The sequence below is a fragment of the Podarcis erhardii genome (assembly GCF_964252035.2).
Source record: "Podarcis erhardii genome assembly, chromosome: 11".
NCBI classification, from domain to species: Eukaryota; Metazoa; Chordata; class Lepidosauria; order Squamata; family Lacertidae; genus Podarcis; species Podarcis erhardii.
This window is the reverse complement of record NC_138501.1, coordinates 3805318-3831155: the sequence shown is the minus strand read 5'-3', so window position 1 is coordinate 3831155 and position 25838 is coordinate 3805318. Positions and strand designations below refer to the sequence as shown.

Genomic DNA, 25838 nt, shown 5'->3' with positions numbered 1-25838 from the left:
AATGGGACTTTTGACTATGTCTTTCCAAAAAGTGCATAATTAATTCTCTTATTTACTCCTTATTCTGTCATGCAGTCAAAACACAATAATGATCACACCATTATTTATTTTCCTTTTGCTATTATTAGTGCATAATTATCCAGATCTCATCTTTATTGGTATGGTTTGTCAGTGGTTTCCTTATTACTAGCACATCTGAGGATGAAATAGATATCCTCCTTTCTCCAAGCCATGTGTTACCTAGTTGAGAAAGAAAGAGCTGGGGTGAAGGGAAGAGAAGTTTCTTTCTCTGCTCTGGCCAGGAGTCTGGGATTCCCACTTGTTTTCTTGCTCAGTCGTACAAAGTGAAGTGTACATTCTGCACTTCAGGACTGGATTCTTTGTTTTCTCAATGTCTGAAGAATCATGAGACAAATCATTTGAGACAAACCAGTTTTCACACTGAAATGTTAATTCTGAGAGGCAGCATAATTCTCATTGAAACTCCAAACTTGATCATTCTTATTACCTTTAGGACGAATTTTAAAACAATCCAGTTTACCCAGGCATTTGATGGCTCAAAGATGCTGTTATTTGCAGCCTTGAAATTATTAGCCCTGAGAGTATGTGATTATTTGACATGTTTAATTGTTTTTAAATGTTTTAACAGGTTTAGTTGTTTCAAACTGTTTTAATCATTTTAAAATGTTTGAAATATGTTCTTATTTTATTTGTAATTGTATTTTTAATCACTGGTGTGTCTGCTTCGCTGTACCCCTTTGGGAGGAAGGGTGGGATATACATTTAACCATAAATAAATAAATACCCCCCATAGCGTTAATTCTCTAACACACATTAAAACTCAGTGAAAGCTGCATATCCCTAACATTTCTCTGTTTTGTCCAATGAAAGCAGAATGGGTAGATCTTCACCTAGTGCACTATGATGGCTCTAATACAAAACCCTAAGGTATTTGCTTGTTTATTTTTCTGTGTGTGCTTCAGATTGATATCGGAGGATGTTGGAATGGATATCCCTTCTAATGAGACTATGCTAGACTCCAGTGCTACAGAGATGAGACCTGGTAAGACAACCTTTTAATTATTTTTTTGATCCTCCTCCTTTTCCAAACATTTTGTTAATTCAGTGAGAAGCATGTTTCTGTGCTGCCACGAGATCATTCCTGTGTTAGAAGAAAAATGTGTGAGCTTTGCTTTATTTAGCTAAGTCAATGGTTCTCTTGACAAAAGATTATAATTTGCAGCACACTCTCCTGTTCTTTGGTGTCATCAGGCATCAGCTCTTGTGATAATTAGCTACTCTGCACTTTCTTGCTAAATTTGTCTACAGTTTACAGTTGCCCTCCAGATTAACATATAGCAGTCAAAACAATGCAGTTCAAATTGCTGCCTAAAATGTGGTGGTTAGGAAAGAAGACTTTGACATACTAAGGCCCATTACTCCGCACAGCCCAGATGTGTAGGGTAGGTCTAGACAGCAGTAGCCCAGGATTCCAGATAAGACTTGCAGGGCTCCAGAAAATGACAGAGACGTACTAGATCAGTCCTGAAAGGCCCATCTAGCTATTTATCTATGCTAATCACAACACACAGTCTTTGCTGTAATACCATCTCCTCTATTCCCCCCCCCCTTTCGTCATTCAATATAAATTTAAATCCTTGGGTGTGTGAATGTAATTTTTTTACGTACATTTTTATTATATGGTCATTTTTTTCAAAATTTTGATAGAAATATTATAGTTCCATATGGTTGGCTGAGACAGAATTATTTAAATGTTATTCAACATAATATTTTTTATCTAAAACAGAGATTATGTTATCTTCACACTTATTCAGAACCTCCCAATTCTCTAGATATCAATGGTTCCAGCTCCAGAAGGATAAAACTCACAGCTCCGAATATCAATCTCTCTTTGGACCAAAGTGAAGGATCTGTCCTTTCTGATGATAACCTAGACACTCCGGATGAAATTGACATCAATGTAGATGACCTGGACACACCAGATGAAGCAGATTCTTTTGAATATGCTGGGCATGGAAATGAATTAAACTGGGAAGGTAAAGTAGCATGCAAAGTGATGAAATGTGCATTTTCTATATTATTTTTAGGAAGGCTTAGCAGTGGGAAAGTGATTCTCACTCTAGGGCTTCAGCTGTCAACTCAGCTGTGTGTTCAGAAACGAAGACAGATTCTGAGTATCATGTAACTGAACTGCTCCACATAAAGCTGTAGCAGAACGCACTGCTTTCACTATAGTAATGATTTCAAGTCAGATAATAAGATTGCAGTGTTCCATCAGTCATTCAATTACATTAATTGATTTTGAAAGACTAAAAATGAGCCTCCGGTTAAGTGGGCAGCAGACTTCTAAGCTAAAAATATTCTTTTTAATTTTAGCACTTTAAAAATGGCAGGTGGCAACTACTGTCTTTAGAAGGGGCACTCCTAGCTTATGACATAGAAAGAAATGTATCTTCTAAGATGATTTAGTTATAGCACACATGCCATAAAGAAAGTAAGATTTATTTGCTTTTGATATATTGTTTTTACTCATGAGCAAATGTAGTCCTACACACATTTAAATGGGAGTAAGCCTCAATGAAAACAGTGGACTTTACTTCTGAGTAGAAATGTATAGGATTGCACTGTTAATTGATTAAATCAGCAGCAGCAAAGCCTTCCAGATGTTGTTGGACTCCAACGCTCATCAACCTCAGCTAATAGCCATGGCTGATGGGTATTGTAACCTATCAACACTTGGGGGAGGGGCGGATACAGATTCCCCAGCCAGGGATTAAATGTCTGAAACTCACACAATTTAATGGACAAAGATTGCTTTACTGTCGGCAGTGCTAGTTACTATGATTTGTCAAAATCAGCTTTAGGCATTAACTGTTTGATGTTTTGCAGTAATTTCTTGGAACAGCACAAATGTTTCATCTTTTCTGCAGCTATCAGCCAATTGCATATCAGTACTAAGAACAATGGTGTTTATACAACTCAAAGGCATTTTCACAGATCAAGTGGTTTAAGCAACTTATAGTTAATAGACCCAGTGATTTGTCACTGGAGAAACTCAGGGCAGACTTTCACCAGGAAAGGCACCAGTCATTAGCTCCCATCAAACTATGCTCTGTTTCTGTCTTGATGCCCACTGCAGCTAAATGAAACTACCAGTTCTTATTGAATTTTTATTTATCACATTTATATCCCACCTGTTCCTCCAAGTTGCTCAAGGGGGCATACATGGTTTTCCATCATTTCTCATTCTTGTGGAATCCCACTTTTCTGCACATAGGCTGTTTATGAGCTTTGCATTGCGAGCAAAAGTTTAGGCACAAAATGCTTCTCACTTTGTAGTTTTTGCCTTGTTTGTAGAGACCAATATTGAAGCCATTCCATTTTTTTTACACATCAATGCATCCCATTACTGCATGGAACTCATGCAAGCGAGTGGTCTTGCAACTGGTATCTGTAATGAACTGAACTGCTCCACATACTGAACCAGACAAAGATTCACATGACCACCCTTAACTTCAATAACCATAATGGGACCATAGCTGACTAAATTCTATTCAGAGTAAACCCATTAAAATTAATAGATCCAAGTTACTCATATCCTTTGCTTTCTAGGGGTGGAATTCAACATAAGTGGAGTATGTGTGCATGAAACTAGGTCTGCTTGCACAGTGGGATTTCTCCCTTCCCCTCACTCCCACCCCAAACCTGTTCTGGGGTTCCCCCACCCCTCCAGAGCAGACTTAGGGGGTGCAAGGAGGGAGGAGAGGCAGGGACAGTCCCATTGCTTGAGCAGACCTTGTTCAGTGCATGCAACAACTTAGTTGCATCCTACCCACTGGGTCTACTCTGAGTATGACTAACTTTGGATTCAACCCAAGAATATTGACATAAGCCAGATACAAAAGTTGTGATTATAGTACAATACCAATAGGTCTCCTCAGAGGTTGATTTTACTCTGCTTTTGTCTGCTGTGCCATAGGAATCCAGGTAGAGACAAAGGAGTGATTTTATCTCATTCTCTGTACCATTGCTAATATCCAGCTCTTCATTCCTACCCCCACTTCTAGCAATTAGGCTCTCACTCATTTTACATTATTCCTGCAAACAATCAGTGCTGAAATGTTTGAAGCCAAGCATCAGTTAAGTGTTTTATTGGATTGCAGCCCACATTTTGTGTCTTCTGTATTTCTCCAGATGGGTACAATGTCGTCTGGCAGATTTATCAGTGCAGTAAACTGTTCACCATCTCTTACCTGCCAATAATACAGACCGTTGGATTTGATGTAGCTAGCAAACAAAATGGTTTTTTGCTTCCTAGAGTTTAAAAAGCTATTTGGGATGAGCAGTGGCGTAGCGTGGGTTGTCAGCACCCGGGGCAAGGCAAGTAATTTGCGCCCCCTAACCCCTGGATTTTAGCACTCGAGTGCGAGCGCGCCCCCCAGATGTTGCGGCCGGCCCCCCCTGCACCCCCCACGTTACGCCACTGGGGCTGGGGGCGAGCGAAGGAGCCAAGGACCCCCCTTAAGGCTCAGCAGGAATTTATTAAATTTATTATTTGCGGAGCCCCCGCGGGCCGAGGCAGCCGAAGCCCCCTCCCCTCGGGCGCCTCCCCGCCCCCTCCTCTCCTTGGGCTGTAGGTGGAGCCCGCGCTCCGAGGCGCTCCAGATCCGGGCTTGGCGAGTGCCTCTCCTCACCCCGGCCTGGTCCGGGGGCTTCCAGCTGCGCTCCGTCCTCGCCCGACACCCCCCCCCCCCGCGGCTGAGACTTGCGCTGAGAGCCAGAGCCAGCGGCGCCCCCTTCCGCCGGGAGACCCTCGCCCGCCCGCCGGCTTCCTCTCGGAGGGTTTTGGGGAGAGCAGGGCGCGGCGAGGCCCCTCGGAGCTCTCCTCCCTCCCAGTCGGCAGAAGCAGCCGCCGCCTGTGGCTGGGCCGAGGGGATGGCGTCGGCGTCGGGGTGCGGAGGCTGCCCGTGCCCGGCCAGGCGTTGGTGGTGGCGGCGGCGCTGCTGCAGCGGCTGCTCCTCCTGCGAGCAGTGAGTGGAGCGCTGCCGCAGTGGCGGCGGCGGCGGGGGGCGCGCGCGCGCTAGGGCGCAAGGCTGGCGGTGGCGGCGGGGAGCCCGGCGGAGGAAGGAACTTGTCCCTTCCCTCTGGACTCGCGCCCCCCAGATGTTGCGCCCGGTGCGGCCGGCACCCCTGGCACCCCCCACGCTACGCCACTGGGGATGAGATATCAGCTAATATTTTTGGACTACAGAGTGCTCCTATTTTGAAACAGAAATATTACAAAGCTGTTCAGAAAGAATGAATGTAATGCAAGGAGAAGCTGAACTGTGAAGCCAGGATATGGGGCATAGTATCCAAAGCAGGTTACTATTTCGGAACCTGAGCCAGAAGATCCCACAAACGCTTTTCCCCTTCTCTGGCAGTAAAAATGCGGTAATAGTAAATAAATAACAGTTTGCTCCACTTTCATGGCACCCGGCATCTGCTGCCTGAGGCGGCTGTTCTTACTCTGCCTGGGAAATATAAGAGCAGATAAGAAACCTCCCTCTTAAAATGATTCTGAAGACACAACCTAACTCACTAACTATGTGGATGGAAGAATTACTGGGCCTAGTTAATAAGAACATTGAAAGTCCCTGCTGAGTCAGGCCAAAGGTCCACCAATCTCATCATCCTGTCTATTGACAGAGAGCAAACAGATGCCTGAGAGAGGCCCACAAGCCAGGTGTGTGAAAGAGCAGCTGTGAGAAAAAAATGATGCAAAGCAGTCCAGATTTTTAATTAGTTTGTCTATTTACTGCAAAAATGCTGACCGAAAAGGTTCCCAATGCATTTTGATTAGACTTATTTCTAAGGTAGCCTTAAAAGGGACAAATGCCTATGTTAGACTTATATTTAAAGGAAGCTTATGTCACTAATGCTTATGTGCTTTTTAGAAGCATGTTTAGTGGGACAGCAGAGCTAAAAATATCGCCCATTGTCATTCTCCCTCACCCACACATACTTAATCAGCATCTTTAAGGAAATGTTGTCACCTTCCAGCCCTTGTCCAGGCCCATTTTAAAAAGAACTACTTATATGGAACTATCTGTGCTCTGTGCACAGATTGAGTTGAAGCACAGCTAGAAGAGGATGCACTGAGCAGCTGCTGAGGCAAATAGGAAGATGCAGTCATGATGTCATTGGTGTGTGCCTGACAGCAGTGTCTTAGCGGCATCTATTCTGCTTAGTTTGCAGCCTGCCTTCTCAACTATCAAACTCAACAGCAGCCTCCACTTTGTGCACATTCCCCTGGCTGCCACTCGGAGGCAGCAGCTTGATGTTGCTGTCTACTGCTTGCTCAGGTCCACTGTACCTCCTAGGGATAGTTCTAAAACTGATAGATTCTCATCTCTGGGTCAGAAGGTGGCAACTCTGGAATTATCCAGCAGTCAAGGTCAAGCTGGGAGGCCCTTCATTTGTTACTGTATGGTTGGCTGTGCCTCAGGAACTAGTCTTTAGGCTTGGAACGAAGGCATCTCATAAGGAATGAAGATTTGGGTACAGGAAGATAAAGCATCTCTACTTTTAATTGTTGGGTAGGAAAAGCAAATTTGCCAGATTCAACTTATGACACATAGGTGGGCTGAAAATCTGTAGTTGCTGAAATTCTGTTGACTGCCCTTATACAAGCAGCCTCACCCAACTTTGCAGAGGAGATGTTGGCCAGCCTTTGGAGGCATAACATGTAGTTCCACTCTACACTAGCAAAGGTGATACAACCCATTGATGGTACCTGTGTGTGAGGTAATAAAAATTCTACTTAAGCCAATTTGCATGTGCAGCACAATCATGTGATACAGATCTCACTGAACAGTATCACTTTACAATGCAGCTGCAGGGATGCTGTGTTTGAATCCTCATAAAAACTGTGTTCTTGAGTAATGCATTATTTGTGAGTCTCATTCTTACCTGTTTTTCAGCATACACCCCCACCTGCAACATGAGTGCTATCACCCAGCAAGAGCTGCACTACATGATTTAGCTGCAATGTGTAGTTTGAGTTGAATTTAGGATTGAATATTTAGAAGCTAAAGACTGCTATAAAGATTGGCTATTCCCTGAACTGTATATTGGGAACACCCCATGAATTTTGAATGCTCTTCAACTGCAGCCTCTACCATATGTAGGCCCAACCTCATCTATTTTGTGGCTCATTTTCTGGGAACAGCCCAGTAAGTACAACCAGATAGCCAGATGTCCAGGCTGAATAAGGATAGCTCTGTAATGTGCCATATGTCCCCCCCCCCCCACACACACACAAGTGAAAGAGCCAGCGGCTACTGTCAAAGGTTGGATCTACTAACATATGGCATACACAACCACGATCCAAACACTTTATTTTAGGCTCAAAATAATTGATGTCCAACTTAGTTATTTCATGCAGTAATGCACTGCTAATCCAAACCATAGATAAACATTATGTATTTGGCTCTCTCATCTGGGATTAGTTTTCTCAGTAATTGTGCAAGAAACAGTTCCATGTTGTTTTTATAAGCAAGGTAATAACTGGAAGGGAAGGAACAAAAGTCAGTCTAAAACAACTGGTCCAGAAGGAGGCCATTCTATTTTCTGAAACGCCATCTGTAGAAAGGAGCACACAAGTAGGAAGTTGACAACCTCAAATTTACCTCCAGACATTGTAATATTGTGTAATAAACAGTCTTATACAGTCCAACATAACACAGGCATTTTCAATGCAGCTGATGTTTCTTCTTGGATATTCACATTGTCTGTATGGTTCAAACTCATTTGCAAGCTAAACCCATCACCCCTGTATTAAGTCATACTAAAACAGGAGTGTAGGTTTGAAATTACAGGGCCATTCTGATCTTAATTTTTTTTAAAAAAGAGTTGAGAATAGTGTAATTAAGTTCATGGCAGGAGGCCATGGTCTCATAAGTGAAAACATATTTGACGATGTTTCTCCAGATGTCAGTAATAACCTGCCACTTTATTCTCTCTTTCACCTGCCTCTGCACTCCTCAGAAGAGCAGCCGGCCATTAAGGAAGCTTCCCAAGAAGAATCTGAAGCAATCCCAGAATATACTGCTGAGGAAGAGCGAGAAGACAACCGGTTATGGAGAACAGTTGTCATTGGAGAACAGGAGCAGAGGATCGATATGAAAGCCATTGAGCCTTATAAAAGGGTCATTTCTCATGGAGGTAGGATTGTTCTAGTAGCATGGAACAAAAAAGCCATTCACCCACCCCAAATAGAAAACAATACTCCTTTTATTAATATTCTTATCTCATAAGATTCAAATTTAGATTAAGTTTTCATTAAGGAAAGAAACAGGCCTGGTTCTACATGCCCAGTGAAATCCTTGTTGATTGAGAGATCTATTCTGAAACTGTAGCAGCAATCTGTTTACCATTAATTTCTTTTATTCTATGTTTAAAACACTTCATTTTCCAGGACTAGCTTACATAGTTACAAAGGAAAGGTTTAAGGAAGGGAAAAAATAGTTCATAGTGCATTTATAGACTTAAATATTGCAGGAACAATTGACTCACTTGTGTTGATGTTCAAGTTATTTCTGCCTGCCAGTGAAAGTTGTGACCTTTACTCAAAGAACATGGCTGCCTTTTAGATTTTTAGTTGTATTGCCTTGTGTCCTAGGTGAATCAGCTCATTCCAGAGCTGTTGTAAGTGGATTGAGGATGACAGTCATCCTGTCCTCACTAGGTCGCAGCACGGAGAGGCTGATGTACGCTTTTCAAAGAGCGAAGGAAGTAGAATGGAATTGGCTCCTGTGACACCCCGCCCCCTCTTCCAAGCATGAATCTGTTATGCTTTACAGGAGACAGTGAGGAGAACAGACAGAAGGACTAAGGCAGGAGAGTCAGTGTTCATGAAGCCTCAGCCCTGGAGACACTTTCCAGTCTTAGCTAGACTTCAGTCCTGGAACAAGTTGAGCTAATAACAGTATATTATCGGCCATGTGCAGAGCATGACTGAGTAGCCATAACCAGTTCCACATGCCTGTTTATTATTGGGAAGGTCTTCAAGGCAAGCCTGAGAACCCGACAACTCTGATTTTAGCACCCAACTAATGACGTAGGTGGCGCTGTGGTCTAAACCACAGAGCCTAGGGCTTACTGATCAGCGGTTCGAATCCCCACAATGGAGTGAGCTCCCGTGGTTCAGTCCCTGTTCCTGCCCACCTAGCAGTCCGAAAGCATGTCAAAGTGCAAGTAGATAAATAGGTACCACTCTGGCGGGAAGGTAAACGGCGTTTCCGTGCGCTGCTCTGGTTTGCCAGAAGCGGCTTAGTCATGCTGGCCGCATGACCCGGAAGCTGTATGTCGGCTCCCTCGGCCAGTAAAGCAAGATGAGCGCCGCAACCCCAGAGTCGTCCACGACGGGACCTAACAGTCAGGGGTCCCTTTACCTTTACCTTTAATGACCATAACAGACTGCATGAAATAAAAAAAAAAATTCCATTAGAGATTTTGAATTGCTTCCTGTTCTGTGTGACTAAAAATGTAATGCTGCACATAAACTTTTGGCTTTGCATGGGATTACAAAGTAGAACTATTGAAAGTGGGCTTGTGTAATTGTAGTGGCACATCTGCCACAGTATGGCAGCCTCAGAGCCAATTAGAAGTTAGGACCCATGACAGCACCATATGACAGCAGTTGCTTTGTGAGACCATGAAGATTTTCTCATTTCTATTAGCAGGAAACCTCTTATACTTTACAAGAACCAGAAGTTGTTGGCTTTAAAAAAAATAAAATTGATATTATTTTTTAGTATAATCCGTTCATTCACATTATTGTCTATTTTAATATGATATTTATTTGTACTTTCTTTTTATGAAATTCTTTATGCCTCAATGGATAATGAATTTAGAATATTTGCTCCTTAATACTATTTTCTGGACTGGTGAGTTTTATAAAGTTGTAGAAAGGTTGCATTATTCCATCCCCTTCTGAGAAGGCTTATTGTGGCAAAGCTGGAAAGCTTCTGCTATGAAAGAATTATCGACTTGTGGTAAGAGGAGAGGTTTTTTTAATTGGTGGTAGCAGTGTGGCTGAGTGCCCCACTTTGCAGTGCTTTAAAAAAGAAAAAAAGGTATTCCATACCCTTGAGTACCCCCAGAAAAAAGCACTGCCCAATCTGGGGTTGTTTTTGTTTTGTTTTGGAGTGGGGAGGTAGTGGAATGCAAAGGCATTCTTCAGCACCACTGTAATTTGTTGCAGATGCCTGTGATCTGTCTGCCATTTGAAATATCCATAGCACTCCTACACTAATCTCCCACAGTGGGTCAGTGTGAAAATTTTCAAGGCAGGCTGCTCACAACTGTTCAATATGGACACTAGGTAAGCCCTGATGGGGGAAAAGCTGGGTTCAATCCCAGAGCAGGCTGATTATGGCCTTATTCTGCAGACACTTTTGAAGAAGATGGAGCTTTATTTTTATTTTATTCATTTATTAAATTTCTATACAATCCTTCCTCCCAATGGTGCCCAGGGTGGCAGCAACAATAAAGCAGCAAGACAATCCAATTAAAAATAAATTAGAGAAAACATTTAAAACATTCTATAACTTTAGGAACATCTAAGACAAAAGTTCATTTGCAACTCTCTAGAATTGTATTCCTTAAACATATTTTGGATGCTTTCAGACTGTCATTATTTTCAGATGGGATTCAATCACATACCAGCAAATTTGTGTTGTACAATTACAGTTGATTGGGAGATTTTGCATAACAAATCTGCTTACCCAGAAAGATCAGACTTTTTGCAAAAAGGAAAGCGATGCGTTGTGGAACAACACTTGCTTCGACACAATGCCATCTAACCCTCCCATTAGCAAATCAGAATGAAAGTTCATTAAATAACCTATGTTGTTTAATTTCCCTTCAGACAAATCAGGAATGAAGAAGAGGTCTGGAAGCATCCTTTGTGACTTTTCTTGCCCTATGCAAAGAATAGAGCTGTGACCTTTTGGGTACATAAGACCTGCTCTCATGCACTTTCTGCTCCCAGAAAATACAGAGTGTATGCATGTACATAGTTATTCAGCAGCTGTGAGGCCGGCCAGGTTGCTTTCTCGAGATTGTGCAGTTAAGCATACTTTATGGGAAACAAATGGATTTTTGTTTCTTCCACAGGATACTATGGGGATGGTCTAAATGCCATCATTGTGTTTGCTGCATGTTTTCTGCCAGACAGCAGTCGAACTGATTACAGCTATGTCATGGAGAACCTTTTCCTGTGAGTGATGAGGCATGAACAATGTGGTCATCATGTCTTTGAAGTTAATGCCTGCAACTGTGTTGTGATAGATAACAATCTTATTTGAGAGATAAGCTGAAGGTTTAAAAGTCACCTAAATGCATCAGAAATGTGTGTTCCTTTGACATTTAATGCTTCTCTGTGAAAGATGTTTGGTATGTGCACAGAAAGCAAAACGAAAAAGAATAATAATAAAAAAAGAATTAGAGCACATAGATCTGCATGCCTCCTTCCTGCTATTCTCCAAGGTTTGTAATATGTCTATGCTGTTTTCAGTTAGAATCACCCAGAGATGACAGACCAAGACCCATAATAATAACTCTTTTTCTCTTGCTTCACTACTGGTGATGTAATTTGTCCTAACTGAATGTTTGAAGGACTATTCATACATGATAGCTCATACACAAAGCCAGTGAATGCCATCTTCCAGCCTTTGACCCTGGTACTTAATCCCATATATTGACATGGCGGCTGCTTCTCGTGACTTTTTCCTATTCCACTTGGATAGTAGAGGAAAGGAGGAATGAGGAGAATCATATCAGAAGAGGCATGCTAGCTAAATTGGAAATGGGGCTTATGAGATTGCCCCCCCCCAATGCACCTCAGTCCCACTCACTAAAATTCCTTCATGCTGCCAACTTATCATAAGTGGAGGAGCTATGGCAAAGTGACTCCTATGTCATCTACTCTTAAGTATGAATTCAGCCATTCTCTGGTTCAGATAAGGAATGGCTTCCTTGATCTCCATTTAACCTGCCAGTGCTGAAATAATAAAACTTCAGTCTCAAATGTTGACCATATCATGGATTAAGCATGAGGCAAGTCTTCTGGTTGAATTTCCAGACTAAAGCCCTGCCACTCATTGTGTCCTGGGGTTTCTACACTTATTTTCTGACTTTCCTCGCAATGGAAGCAGGTGTAGACATTTCCCTGCTGTTTGTTTGAGCTCCCACTGTTCTAAAAAATAAAATTAGTATGGCCCTTTTGGTTAAATATCCCATACACCTAGAGGGTATCTGTGCCAATTTTGACGTGTGCCACATGTGTAGTTATTTAGCATATAAATGTAGCACATGTGGGGTTGGATTGGTACATATGATACTGCGGAGGCGGATTTAGGGTAGCATGACCAGTTCGCCCACACTGGACACTGACCTGAATGTGGGCTGCAGGGGGCGCTGCAACAATGATTTAGAATGGAAGTGGGGGGGGGGCGCTGCTGAAATATGAAAGCCCAAGGGCAGATCTACACTTGTTGTTTATTACATTAAAAATGCATTATTAAAATGTGACAGCAGATGAAGCCACTGGCAATGGGAAACTGCTGTTAAGCACTATAGAATGTTAGTTTAAAAAATGTTTAGAAGACAAATGTAGATCCAGCCCAAGTCTGCCACTGACTACAGGAGCCCTATTAGTTAATAGTGAAATTTATGAAAACTTTAGCCGTTGCTTATATCACAAGATTGTACTCTTTTGAAGAGCAAAGAGCAGGTTTTAAACAAATTATTCATTGTTCCCCTCTCCTCACTCATTTTCTGTCTCTGTTTCCTTTCAGATATGTAATAAGTACCTTGGAGCTCATGGTTGCTGAAGACTATATGATTGTTTACTTGAATGGAGCCACACCAAGGAGAAAGATGCCAGGACTGGGATGGATGAAAAGATGTTACCAGATGATTGACAGGCGGTCTGTAGCTCATGGCTTGCTTTCTATCTATTGTGTCTGGCTTGCCATACCTATTATTTGAAAGCCCTCTCCCCATTTCTATGCAGGAGCTAGTTTCACACTTCCCACCAAACTCTAGAGAAAAAGGGCATTTGGTGTGGCATGCCAAAAGTGCATAAATCCTGGGCAATATATATTGCTTTGAAGGCTTAAATGTGTTTCTTTTCAAACACAGGTTAAGGAAGAACTTGAAATCCTTCATCATTGTTCACCCCTCTTGGTTTATCAGAACAATTTTAGCAGTGACACGGCCTTTTATAAGGTAATAGTTCCAAACTCTTACAAGTGCTGAGATGGGGCCTGGTCAGAGGGAAGCCATCAAATGGTTTATTCAAAATACCTCCAAGGGAAACTGTTACTGTGTGAAAGCTGATGGTATGCTGGTAAAAAGTGTGAGCTGTGAGCCAAGGAGTCCTTATCCTAATGTTATCTCAGCAATGAGATTAGTAGTTGATTTAAGGCAGGGTGTCCAGTTTGGCCTGAGAGGTCATTCCCTCCAAAACTAAGGCCAGCTGGAGACATCAGCTGATGGGGTTCTGTTCTGTATTAGGTGCATCCAGCAGTCACTCACAGGAAACTGGTGCATAGCCAAAGCATCACAATTTAATCTCCCACTCATCAGCTGATGAGCATAGGGCTAAATCCTGCAGTGTGTTCCCTGTGGGGAATGTGCTGGCAAAGCAGAACCCTCCCTCCACCCTTGTGGGTCAACTTTTACAGGCGGGTGTTCCTAGGCCTAAAAGGCTCCCCACCCCTCAGGTGAATCATTACCATTTAACCTCATCCTTCCCCTTCTACAAAATGAGGGTAGCAATGTCAACCCACATTGCAATGCTCATGTATGGGCTCCTAATCTCCATGATGCTCCTGTAAAAACACTAAGTATATACTGAAGATACAGTGAAGGAGTGTTCACATGTGAAACTTAAAGGTGATTGATTCAGCTTTTTGTTATTGAACATGGAAAACTATCATGGCACTCGGTATCTTGCATATTTGTGAATGTATCTTATTTATTTAATTAATTAATGGTACTTTTGTGTTTTCAGCTCAAAATTCAGCAGTAAGATAAAATATGTGAGCACTTTGGCAGAGCTCAGTGAACTAATTCCAATGGAATATGTAAATATCCCTGAAAGTATTGTCAAGTAAGTGAAAAACAATAAGAGAATAATAATTAGAAATGTTACCTTTATGAAACTAAATAATTACTATTTTAGGGAGCAATCTTATGCTCCCAGGAAGGTAGGCCGAGGGGCTACTGTATCCAGTCGCCCCTCTGGGGGTGGAGAAGGAGGTGGATCCACAGAGACGTCTTTGTTACAGCAGCAGAAAGATCAACCGCCATCACTCTGGTGGAATTGGCTGGGAAAAGGTAGGTGAGGAAGACTTGGACCAAAGACCCAAGGCCCTCCCTATGGCCCTGACATACTCCCACACACAAACCCAAACAAGTGAGACAAACTACACCAGCCCTGGAGCTGCTGCCATAGTTATTTTCCCTCCCGCTGAAACCAATGGAAGGGGGTTTGTTCAAAACAACAGAGGGGGAAATAAAGCTTCCCCTGTTTGTCTGCCCTTGCTGGTGGAAGACCCAAAGGGTTCAGAGATGGTTCCTCTGCCATGGACTCCCCCCCCCCCCGCCTGCCACACCTCCATGGGTACCTAGTCTGCAACACGCTCCCCATTCTGATCCAAAGGTGCAGTCAGGCTCAGGGGCTCAGTCCAGATTGGCAGCTCCACAACGGCTTTTTCTCTAAAATACATGTGGTCAGTTTATGAGTGTGTTTCCCCGCAAGTGTGAACAGTGTAACATGTAGTTAGCTCTAAAGCATGAAGATATGAACAGGGTAAATGAACTTTGTTGTAGATTAAAATTGTGTGCAAATGGGGGCATCACCTCTTGCATTATTTTATTAGAACTCATTTTGCACAGAAGCTAAGACACTGGGCTGTGAAGATGGAAGTCCCTGATTTAGATCTCACCCCTGCCATATAATTAATTAGGAGGCCTTAGGCAAGCAACCATTTTTCACTCTCTGTCACTCCCACATTCTGTATCTCAGGATTATTACTACTAGTAATAATCATGCTTTGCATTTACATAATAACATTTGTGTATATATATATTGTCTCTTTTGACATATTTTTTTTATAAATGAAGCTAGGAGAGCTCCTAATTAGCTTGAAATATGTGGAGACTTCAGATTTTGAATATAAGTCCTGAGAAATATGGTGGAAAATAAGGAAGTTCTGTTCTGAAAATATTATCTTGCTAATTGTTGGGAAATAATAAAGTCAAAAGGGGATGATAACCAGAGATAGCATGAATGTCACAAATTAGGGTGTTCCATTAATAGATAAATCAGACTGAAAATTTGGAAAATAGCAAATTGCTAATCTGAGGAAATTTAAAATCATAATACTTCCAAGGTTCTTATCTCTTTGGTTTCTTTGTTTCTTTTCCTACTGTATCTATTTCTCTCATTGAAAAGTCCTCTTCTTTATAAATAATAGCTATGTTATACCATGCGGAAGACCTAGATTTGGCATGTTGCAATCAGCCTCCCTTCTCCTTTTCCTATCACCTGACAGGCAACTAAGATGTCAGGTTTTTAAACAGACGATATATATTTAAAATGTACCCAACACTGCAGATACTAAAGAGTTGAAATCCCCTGATTAAGGTTTAGAACATCATAATAAAAGATGTTGGGTAAAGCCCAAGGAAACATGATCTGATGATACATGGACATGTTTACATTTCATCTAAAGATCATCAATGTAAACAATGAAAACTGGGCTCTACTGAGGTGCTATCCCATAGGCATTAAAAGGGAGGTGGAACCAAGGTAGAAAGGCATATGGACCCACTGTTATACAGTAAAATATCTACATCTGGTGCCTTATTTCTGAACAGATAAAGATTCTGGAAGTGTAGCATTTCCTCTGTTTGACAAATCCTTGGACAACCATATCAGGTGTTGAAATAATCATAACTTCTTGTTCTCGCTCCAAAAAGCTGGAATAACATACCCATGTCTGTGTGCATAGTGGCTCTGGATGTGAACATGCAGAGCCTCCAGCTCTGGTCCAAATGAGCATAACTGTGTGGATGCAAGTCCACATTTTGATACCATCTGCACTCACATTGGCAGCAGGTACAAAACCCAGCTTCTGCTTCCCTGTTGGTCCAAGAAGCATTTTTTCTACTGCTGCCTGAAGTTATAATCCAGAAGAGATTTTCAAAGACACAAAATCATTATTGGAACATTAATGGTATCTTGGGATTCTCTCTTTGGTTTGCAAAGCTGTTGTGGGGAAAAGAAGGCATTCCATGCCATTTCCTTCCTACAGCAGGTTATCTCCCATAACTCTACATTTAAACTAGCTGATGTATTAATAATAGATTCCTTGTTCATTTAACTATAGAGGTGAAATACTTGGCATAAAGGTGGCAATTGCATATCATTTGACCTATGTTTTTGTCCTTCACCCACTTTTATCTTGAAAGGTATGAAGAAGACAGGTCCTTTCAGAGAAGAGTAAGGTAACACTCTTGCTCTGCTGCAGCTTGTGTTGATGTTTCTGACTGTGAGGAAGTGCAATGGGCTGACTATTACAGGCACAAAAGAACTCCCATAGCTCTGTATAATGGAACTCTGTTGATGAGTTCCATTGAGTTCAGCCTTGTTTATAACTAAAGAATGCTAAATTGGAAAAATAGGTGACTTTGCCTGCAGCTGCTAACTTAAATCTCGTTAGTTACAGCACTGTTGCCATCTTTGTACAGCAATGCATGCCACAGACACCCATGCTCAGCTACCTTTATGTGCCCACTTCCAGAGTAACTAAATATATGAAACATGAAACTGATAGGTCAATGACACCATAGGGAACTGAAGATCTATAACATTGGGGCTGAATTTTAAAAAAAGCATGTACCTTGCTTGATCTTTGCTCTGCTTTTGGCCTGCTTCTGTCTTATGCTCTGCTCGCTTCTTCTTCTCCTCCCCCCGCTGCCCCCTGCCCTGGAAACATCTGTACCTTTTACTCATGCAGACTGGATGAAGAGCTGAGGGAAGCATCAGCAAAGTAAGACAGCATTCTGGTAATCAGTGGCATTATATCTATTTCAAGGAAACAGTGCTATTTTGTACATGCCTACTCAGCAATAATCCCATTGAGTTCAATGGGATTTATTCCAAGGTTGGTGTGTACCATTGACCTCTATGCACTTATCACTAAGCTCATTCAAAAATCACAGCCACACTTCATATCCTAAGCCAGCTTTCTCCAACCCAATGCCCTCCAGATGCTTGGGACTATAACTTCCATCATCCCTAACCACTGGCCAGGCTGGCTGGGGCTGATAGGAGTTCTCACCCCAAACACCTGGAGAGTACCAGATTGGAGAAAATACTTGATAAAAATAGGTCCCATTGATTTGAGTGAAACATACCTCTTAATCAGATTTGCTGTGCTGATAGCTTGGAAAATGTTCCTTAAATAAACTGTTATTTTTACTTGGATTCCTTGTTGACCTTTGTGAAACACACACACACACACACACACACACACACACACACACACATGTTTATACTTATTTACTTCGCTATGCAGGCCTCTAATATAATATCTGGCAAATTGCTTGAAAATAAATACTTTGTAGGAAACCAGTTGATCCTGTTCACAAACTCTAAATCAGACTGAGCCAGCTGAAGATCATTGGGAATTATCTAAAGAGTACATTCTCACTGACCTCCAGGTCTGTCGTTTGTCATAGGTAGCCATCTTGTGGTTAAGAGAATATAGCATAGTATTTCTTGTCACAAAGCCACAGATCTTTAGATTTGATGCTGGTAACAACCCTGACAACTCTTATGTTAGAGGAAGTGGTTTGGCTATGCTTTGGCTGTCACAACTATTGCATGAGCTTTAGAAGCCTTTGTTTCTTTGAGGTTAACTAATGATGCTGTTACAGAAGCTGTGCGGATCAAAGTCTACCTTTCCAAAAGCATAAGCGGCCAGAAGATTACTTTATTACACAATTTTGAGCTCTACCGCTAAGTTCTAAAGCTTGTAGTCACTTTGAATGGTGCTTAGAACTGGAGCGAAGCCAATCTGCAATCCTGTTTATACAATGTAACCCCAGTAACCCCAGCACCATTCATGATGATTACATATGAAGTTTCCTGCATTACATCAACAAAGCTGGCTCCATGGTGGTTGGATGTATTTACAGTGGCACACAGCCACCTCCTATATTGTTGATGCTGCTTTGCCACATCTGGCCGGGGTGGCTAATATTGGTACATCAGCACCTGAGATTTATAGAAGGAAGCGTAATATTTTAGTGAATAGAAACTTTTCGGATGTAGCACATACCCTTTTTTATGCATGCTTATCCAGAGCTAAGCGAATAGAATTCAGCTTTACTCCCATGTGGGGGACTCCCTGGTCCTGAATGGGGTAACTCTGCCCATAAAGGACCAAGTGCACAGCCTGGGGGCCATTTTGGACTCACAGTTCTGCATGGAGGTGCAGGTTAACTCTGTATCCAGGGCAACTATCTACCAGCTCCATCTGGTATGCTGGCTGAAACCCTACCTGCCTGCGCCCTGTCTCGCTAGAGTGGTACATGCTCTGGTTATCTCCCACTTCAACTACAGCAATGTGCTCTACATGGGGCTACCTTTGAAAGTAACTCAGAAACTACAACTAATCCAGAATGCAGCAGCTAGACTGGTGACTGGGAATGGCTGCCAGGACCATATAACACCGGTCCTGAAATATCTACATTGGCTTCTGGTATGTTTCCAAGCACAATTCAAAGTGCTGGTGCTGACCTTTAAAGCCCTAAATGATGATCAAGGGTCTGGAAACCAAGCCTTATGGGGAATGGTTGAAGGAGCTGGGTATGTTTACCCTGGAAAGGAGAAGACTAAATGGAGCTATGATAGCCATCTTCACATATCTCAAGGGCTGTCATGTGGAAGAGGGAACCAGCCTCTTTTCTCCTGCTCTGGGGGGTAGGACTCAAACCAATGGTTTCAAGTGACAAGAAAGGAGATTCCAACTAAACACCAGGAAGACCTTTCTGACAGTAACAGCTGTTCAACAGTGGGATGGTCTTCCTTGGGAGGTTGTGGATTCCCCTTCACTGGAGGTTTTTAAGCAGGGGCTGGGTGGCCATCTGTCATGGATGCTTCATTTGAGATTCCTGTATTGCAGGGAGTTGGACTAGATGACCCTTGGGATCCCTTTCAACTCTACAGTTCTATGATTCTATGATAAATGGCATTGGCCCTGTATACCTGAAGGAGTGTCTCCACCCCCACCTTTCAGCCTGGACACTGAGATCTGGCTCCGAGGGCCTTCTGGCAGTTCCCTCACTGCCAGAAGTGAATAATAATAATAATAATAATAATTTTATTATTTATTTATATTATTATTTATTATTTGAAGTTACAGGAAACCAGGCAGATGGCCTTCTCAGTAGTGGTGCCCGCCCTTCCATCAGGTGTCAAAGAAATAAACAATTATATGACTAATAGAAGACATCTGAAGGCAGCTCTGTATTGGGACGTTTTAAATGTTTCATTATGTTTTATGGGAAGTTTTTAATTTTTGATGTTTTATCATGTTTTTAATATTCTTTTGGGAGCCACCCAGAGTGGTTGGGGATGCCCAGCCAGATGGGCAGGGTATAAGCAGTGTTATAACAACAACAACAACAACAACAACAACAACAACAACAACAACAACTTTATTAATTAGATACCCATCTGACTGGGTTGCCTTAGCCACTCTAGGCGGCTCCCAACGAAGTATTAAAAGCACAATAAAATATCAACCAGTGCTATTTTTTTAGAAAAAGAGGTGCCAGAACTCACCATGAACACCTCCTTTGTTCTCTTATAATGACAATGGCACCCACCTGAGAGGGGCGCGAACTGAATTCCAGTGAGTTCCAGCTGAAAAAAGACCTGGGTATAACACTGTTATAACCATAAGTAATAGTAGTAGTAGTTGTTGTTACTACTACTGCTACTACTACTACTACTTCCAGGCAACTGTCTATAGGAACAAGTTGTTAATGTATTTAACCTTGCATACCCTTAAGACTTTTTAAAGTGGCTGATTCCAATGGGATGGCCATGTTAGACTGTTTCAACGAAGAAAGTGTCTTCTGGCATCTTAAAGACAATCAGGTTTATTATGGCATAGAGTTTTGTGGGTTCAGCAGGGAGGGCAATTCTTTTTTCCTCTATAATCACTTCATGCATCTGAGGAAGTGAACTTGGCCCACAAAACTGTATGCCTCACCTCAGTATATTTCTTACGTTTAAAATAAATGAATTACTTCCCTAACTGTCTAAAAAGAGGGTTGTGTGTTTTTTTTTACTACTGTTCATTTCCACTTGCCTTCAGAGCAAGCTGTCTTTCAAATGAGCCAGAAATAACTTCAGTCCAGCAGGAGTAAGAATTTACAATTAATTATGGCATTATATTTCCATTTTATTTCATGATCATGCAGTGTAAGAGACGCTGAAGAACTGGGTAAACTCCAGGTGGTCTGTTCCAAATCCATATACTTACATGGTTTGTCTAGCTAGCTTTTTCTAGTGCTGCTAGAAAATAACTCATTATTTTTTAAAAATGCAATGGTACACTTTTAAATAATTCACGTTTTAAAGTGGTGCACTATTCTGTGCTGCCCACATATGGGAAAGATCTCCAAACATCACGTTGAAATGGTAAACAGGTTAGTCCATGAAACCTATCTGATTGACTTATAGAACACAAGTAAAATGATTTGCAGCATTCTTATACTTTTAATGATGTCTTTCTAGAGTCTGCCCAGTCCTCCTTCCAAAGTCTTTTCCATCCAGGTCTCTTCCCATTTGCCTGCATTTGTAGTTTGAATATCAAATGCTTTCTTCAAAAAAGCAGATGCATTTTGCATGTTTTGAGTTTCATTCTCTAGTTCAGGAAATAGCTCTCCAGAATAAACGTTTACTTCTCAAGGTAAATATCAGCAATAAGACTGCACTTGGTTGTAGTTCTTTATTCCACATTGATATAGGATAGGATAGGGTAGGGTAGGGTAGGGTAGGGTAGGGTAGGGTAGGGTAGGGTAGGGTAGACAAGATGTCATAGTGTAAACAAACCAAAGGTCCAGGGCCCTAGTATAAGAAAGTCATCACTAAGCACCATTGAAATCAACAGGACAGATGAATCGTAACTAATTAAGACCCATTAATCTCAATGGGACGTAAGCACAACTTGCTTTAGGGTTGTAAGGTATAGATTCTTCTTGCTTCTCATTTTTGACAGTGCCTATAAATTTGTATTGATTGAATTGGACACTGGTTTTTGTAGGGAGGGTGTGAATGAATTTTTTCTCTGTGCATCTTTGTAAAGTTCAGGCAATGCTGTATTGGTCTGAATATAAGCCTCACTTTTCCCCCAAATTGCGACCGTGAATTCTGACCGTGAAAAGTTAAAGTGTGGCTTATATTCGCAACCTTACTGTATGCAGCCAGGAGCGCGGGGCAAACAGTGCCAGGAGTGCGGCAAAGTGGCACCTGCCCTGTGTGTAGTCCCCCGCCCTCTCCCCCAAGGCCAGGAAGAGGAAAGGCTGACGGCAACGCAACACAGCTCTCCTCCCCCAGGTATGCAGCCAGGAGCAGTGAGGAATGGAGCTGCTTATATTCAGGGTCTTTTTTCTTTTTTTCTCCCCCCCCTCCTCCAATTTTAAAGGTGCAGCTTGTATTCAGGTGCAGCTTATATTCAGGCCAATACAGTATTTAAAAAGAATGGGCATGCCATTCTTGTTGATCACTGATTATCCTGGATGACATTACATCTAGGAGTAGTTCATAAATAAAGACTACAACTCTTTCAGACTACCAGAAGAGTAAGGCACTAACTCTCCCCTATATATTGCTTTCTTTGTTTCTACTGCCTTGTGCCATAACCTCTCCCCACTATAAATTGGGGAGCTCAGTACCTTGTCTGGGTACCTGCATACCTTCAACATAACATTCTATCATTGCTTCTTTTTTCTCTAGTGGACACTATTTCTTTTTTAAAGTCCTCCTTTACATTAGCAACATAGGGAGAAGTGAAAAGGGATAGCCAGAAACAACCAAACCACACACACAAACCACATGTGTAAAAATAAAAAGTTGAACACCATACCCTCCAACATGTTGACTCCCAAAACTGGGACACACATCTTCCCATCCATGCCCCACATGAGTCATGTGACTCATGCAAAATGGATGGTCAAACCATCACACAAGTGCTATAAAACAGGCAGTTACTCACTTTTATTTTCAGAAAGGTAACCTATTTAGACTGGCTGCTATCAGATTTTTCAAGGTAAAGGGTCATCCCAGCTACTTTTGGGGATCCCAATATGGATACAAGCATATAATGATGATTTAGATATGATACACTCAAGTTTCTTGAGACGTATCTTGGGGCTCTCAAGTTCAATCAAGTATGAGACGATGTGTGCAGCACTAGGTATACACACGATGGAATGTTGGGTGTGGGCCAGCACTATAAAATATGCATTGGCATTTCTGTTGCCAACCTTCGAGTCTGCTCTCTGACTTACTTAAGGACTTTTATAAATTCAGAGGGTTCCAACTCTTACATTGCAAAATCAGATCTATTGGTATTAACTTGGAACCCTTGTATAATTCAAGTGAGCAATATATCATAATATTCAATCAAGATTAATGGACATTGAAAAACAAGACATCGAGTCAGCTGTAAATAAAATTTGCTCCCCCAAGATTTATGGTTTAAATCCAACAGATAAAGGGTCACCTATATTTCAAAATTAATAATTCCAGTCCAACGCATGGCCCAACGGAACATTTCCCCGTCACCTTTTGTCAAGGGCAGATATTTATACATTCCCAGAAACGATAGACATTCTGGATGTTTTTTGAATGTGCCAGACACAGTAGAACAAATTCTTTTCTACTGTCCATTGTACAACCAGCTATGCAAACGTGTGCTATCCCCTTTTCTGGGTAGTCTAATATCATGGCACAATGAAAATATCAAATTCTATTTGTCTGACATGACCTGGAAGTAACTGCAAGGGTAGCTGAGTTTTTATGAATAGTATCCCTTATAGCGGTGAATGACACTATTTAGTGGGAAGAAACTCCAATGAAAACCCTTGTTATCACAAAATTTTATTTGTATATATTTTAAAATTTTATATATGCATGTTTTATTTACAATGCCTAATAAAGGTTTGGTGAAGTAGTATCTATGATCTCATCAAGTATATTTACATTGGTGTTGACATTTTAATAAAACTATCCATCACAATATTACCTGAGTAATGTTTAGGAGTGCTAAAGTGTTGTGCATGTTTTATTCCTGTTCAATTGCATGTTTGTTCTTTTTGAACAGTTGACTCAAAAGAGGTTCATGGCATGATAAGGGCATCCCTGAAGAAGGTGGGGAAAGGTGGGGCCCAGAAAATGGTTGGGGTGTCTGGCTTGGGCCACGGGACAAAGACTACTTGGGACTCCTATGAACGCATCCTGCCCTGTGCTCTTTAGAGGAAGATACATATGCACCAATAAATATATACCATACTAAATGTTTTCTTCTTCTTTTGTTTCCCTAAAGGATTGACATGACAGTGAAAGGAAATCCCTAACTTCCTTGGCAAAGTGCAGAAGAGAATTTTCATTTGTTTGGTGTGCCTGGGCCTCGAGGATGGGGACAATTTGGGTTTCTCATTTGAGCGCAATCCTCCAGGATGACCCCTGTGCACCAGCCTCATTTTGTTTAATGAGGCCTGTTGATGCAAGAATAGTTCCTGGTAGATTGCAACCTTTGTTCTCTGATCACTCAGTGTCATTCAGAGTTTTCTGAAGTAAAATAAATATATATATGGAGGGCTGCTGCTGCTGCCAAATAGGCAGCAACGTGCAGATTCCTTCAGAAGTGTTGCCTACAATATGCATTTTCCCCCAGTTCTGAATTTTGCCATCAGTGTGCCTCATCCGTGATTTTGGACGTTTGATTTATTGTTCCATTTTGGCTTCAGCGTATTAACATATCTGTGCCAAGTTACATTAGAAATGTTAATTTCCCTATAACCATGCCCCAGTCCAGTGGCTCCGGTGCATTGGGCTCAATGGGCTCAATTAGGCATGCAGAATTCTGTGCAAGGAGAGGCTCAGATTACTAACTTCCTTGCTTTATGAAAGAACAAACACACATTGCTTCTTAGAAGAATTTGGGGAGCTCGAGCTCACATGGAGCGTTACAAGTGCTTCAGAGACTTCACTGATCTTGGTTTGCCACCATTAGCTATAATTCCGCTCCTTTATTCCCCCAAAAATTCTTAGTATTTTCCTTTCTTTCACTATATCTCAATAGCAGGTACTATGCAGGACTATTCTTGATCACAACAGTGCCATGAATAACAAGGATGGAATTTCCCCCCCTTAATTTTATGTGTTGTTAAGGAAACAGGAAGTCCCCAGAGGAGGTAATGCTTGCAGAAGCAAATGCTACTCCTTGTATGAATGAGAATATGTATGGACCTCGGTGAAATCCCAGACTGAAAGGCAACATATGCTGAGGTCGTCAGATAGTATGCTAAGATAACAGCCCCAAAGAGAAAATAAAGGTTCTCTTTTAATTTGATTGCGGTACCAGTTGTCATCACTAACAAAGTACCAAATTCAAAACTTCATGCTAACTAAAGTACTGCACAGTAACAATCACCCCTCTGTTGAGAAGAAAAACCCTAGCAATTCTAAAACACACTCATTTATTTTCAAATGGTGGTGACAAATTAATTAATTTGCCAGACTGAAAATAGAATGCTGAGTTGTGCGGGTCTTATTTAATCAAAAAGTGGATGCTATTAGACATAACATGTTCATAGTAGCTTTTTGTAATAAATTTAGTCACTAGTTATTATCATCTTACTCCAGAATATAGCTTCAAGTAGATTAAATCAATATCCTGTATTACTAATCATCATTTGTCATTAGTCATCCGTAGTCGTTATGACAGGCAGGGCTGGTAGTGGTTGCCATTATCTCCATTTACATATAATTCACATTCACCTTGCACAATACATTGTTTTATAGGGAAGGGACCAGTCTGCTGTCCAACATGCAAGGGGATGGGTGGCAGAAAGAGGGAAGCTGGGACCTTCTGCGGTCCATCATCAAAACCATCACTGTTGGCAAGGGAGGTTTCCCCACCATTTAAAATAATTCCAAACCATTTTCCTCATATGAAGAGTCGCAGCAAGTGAAGAAGTTAACCAAGGGACACTAAATCTTCCTGTCTTTGGTGAGTCATGTTTTTGGAGTGTGTGTAAAGCTTTGTATCCCTTTAGTTGTATCTGCAGACCATTTATTTTGTCCCATAGAATTCGGTGGGTGCCACTGAAAATTGAATCAGCCCATATCTTCATGACTGCAACCCCTTTATCTTTCAACTTCTGCCACTAGTGTGTGTGATGGAAATTGAACATTGGGAATCCACTTACATATATACTGGTTTCGGAGCCAAAGGTTTGCATTCTCCAGCAGAAGGAGCCTTCTGCCAATCCAATAGAAAGTGTCTTCTTCTAATGGAGGTTAATAATAATAATAATTCTAATAATGGTCTCCATCCATCAGAGGAAGAAAACCTTCCGATCCAACACAATAAGTTGGATTGTTTAAAAGGATTGAAATAGGTTCTGTCAACAGAAAGAAATGAAGGAAATAAGTGTATCTGAGGTTCCTTGCAGTG

The 25838-nt window shown here is 41.6% G+C and overlaps 1 protein-coding gene across 9 annotated transcripts in view; it reads left to right on the top strand.

Annotated features, from left to right (window-relative positions):
• PRUNE2 (prune homolog 2 with BCH domain) overlaps window positions 1–23962 on the top strand; it is a 137118-nt gene extending 113156 nt beyond the window's left edge. Inside the window, exons 10-20 of one of the 9 annotated variants that reach the window (XR_014161331.1) lie at window positions 984–1063; window positions 1836–2057; window positions 8050–8226; window positions 11182–11284; window positions 12864–12995; window positions 13210–13296; window positions 14084–14182; window positions 16549–16584; window positions 17097–17145; window positions 20469–20516; window positions 23703–23962. Coding sequence is in view for 7 of the 9 variants with exons in the window: in XM_081880889.1 (XP_081737015.1) it covers window positions 984–1063; window positions 1836–2057; window positions 8050–8226; window positions 11182–11284; window positions 12864–12995; window positions 13210–13296; window positions 14084–14182; window positions 16549–16584; window positions 17097–17129; window positions 20469–20516; window positions 23703–23733 (1048 nt within the window). In the remaining 2 variants the exon portion in view is untranslated. The remainder of the gene's footprint in view (window positions 1–983; window positions 1064–1835; window positions 2058–8049; window positions 8227–11181; window positions 11285–12863; window positions 12996–13209; window positions 13297–14083; window positions 14183–16548; window positions 16585–17096; window positions 17146–20468; window positions 20517–23702) is intronic. The other 8 variants (XM_081880890.1, XM_081880889.1, XR_014161330.1 and 5 more) reach the window with 8 other exon arrangements.
• The last annotated feature ends 1876 nt before the right edge of the window (window positions 23963–25838 follow it).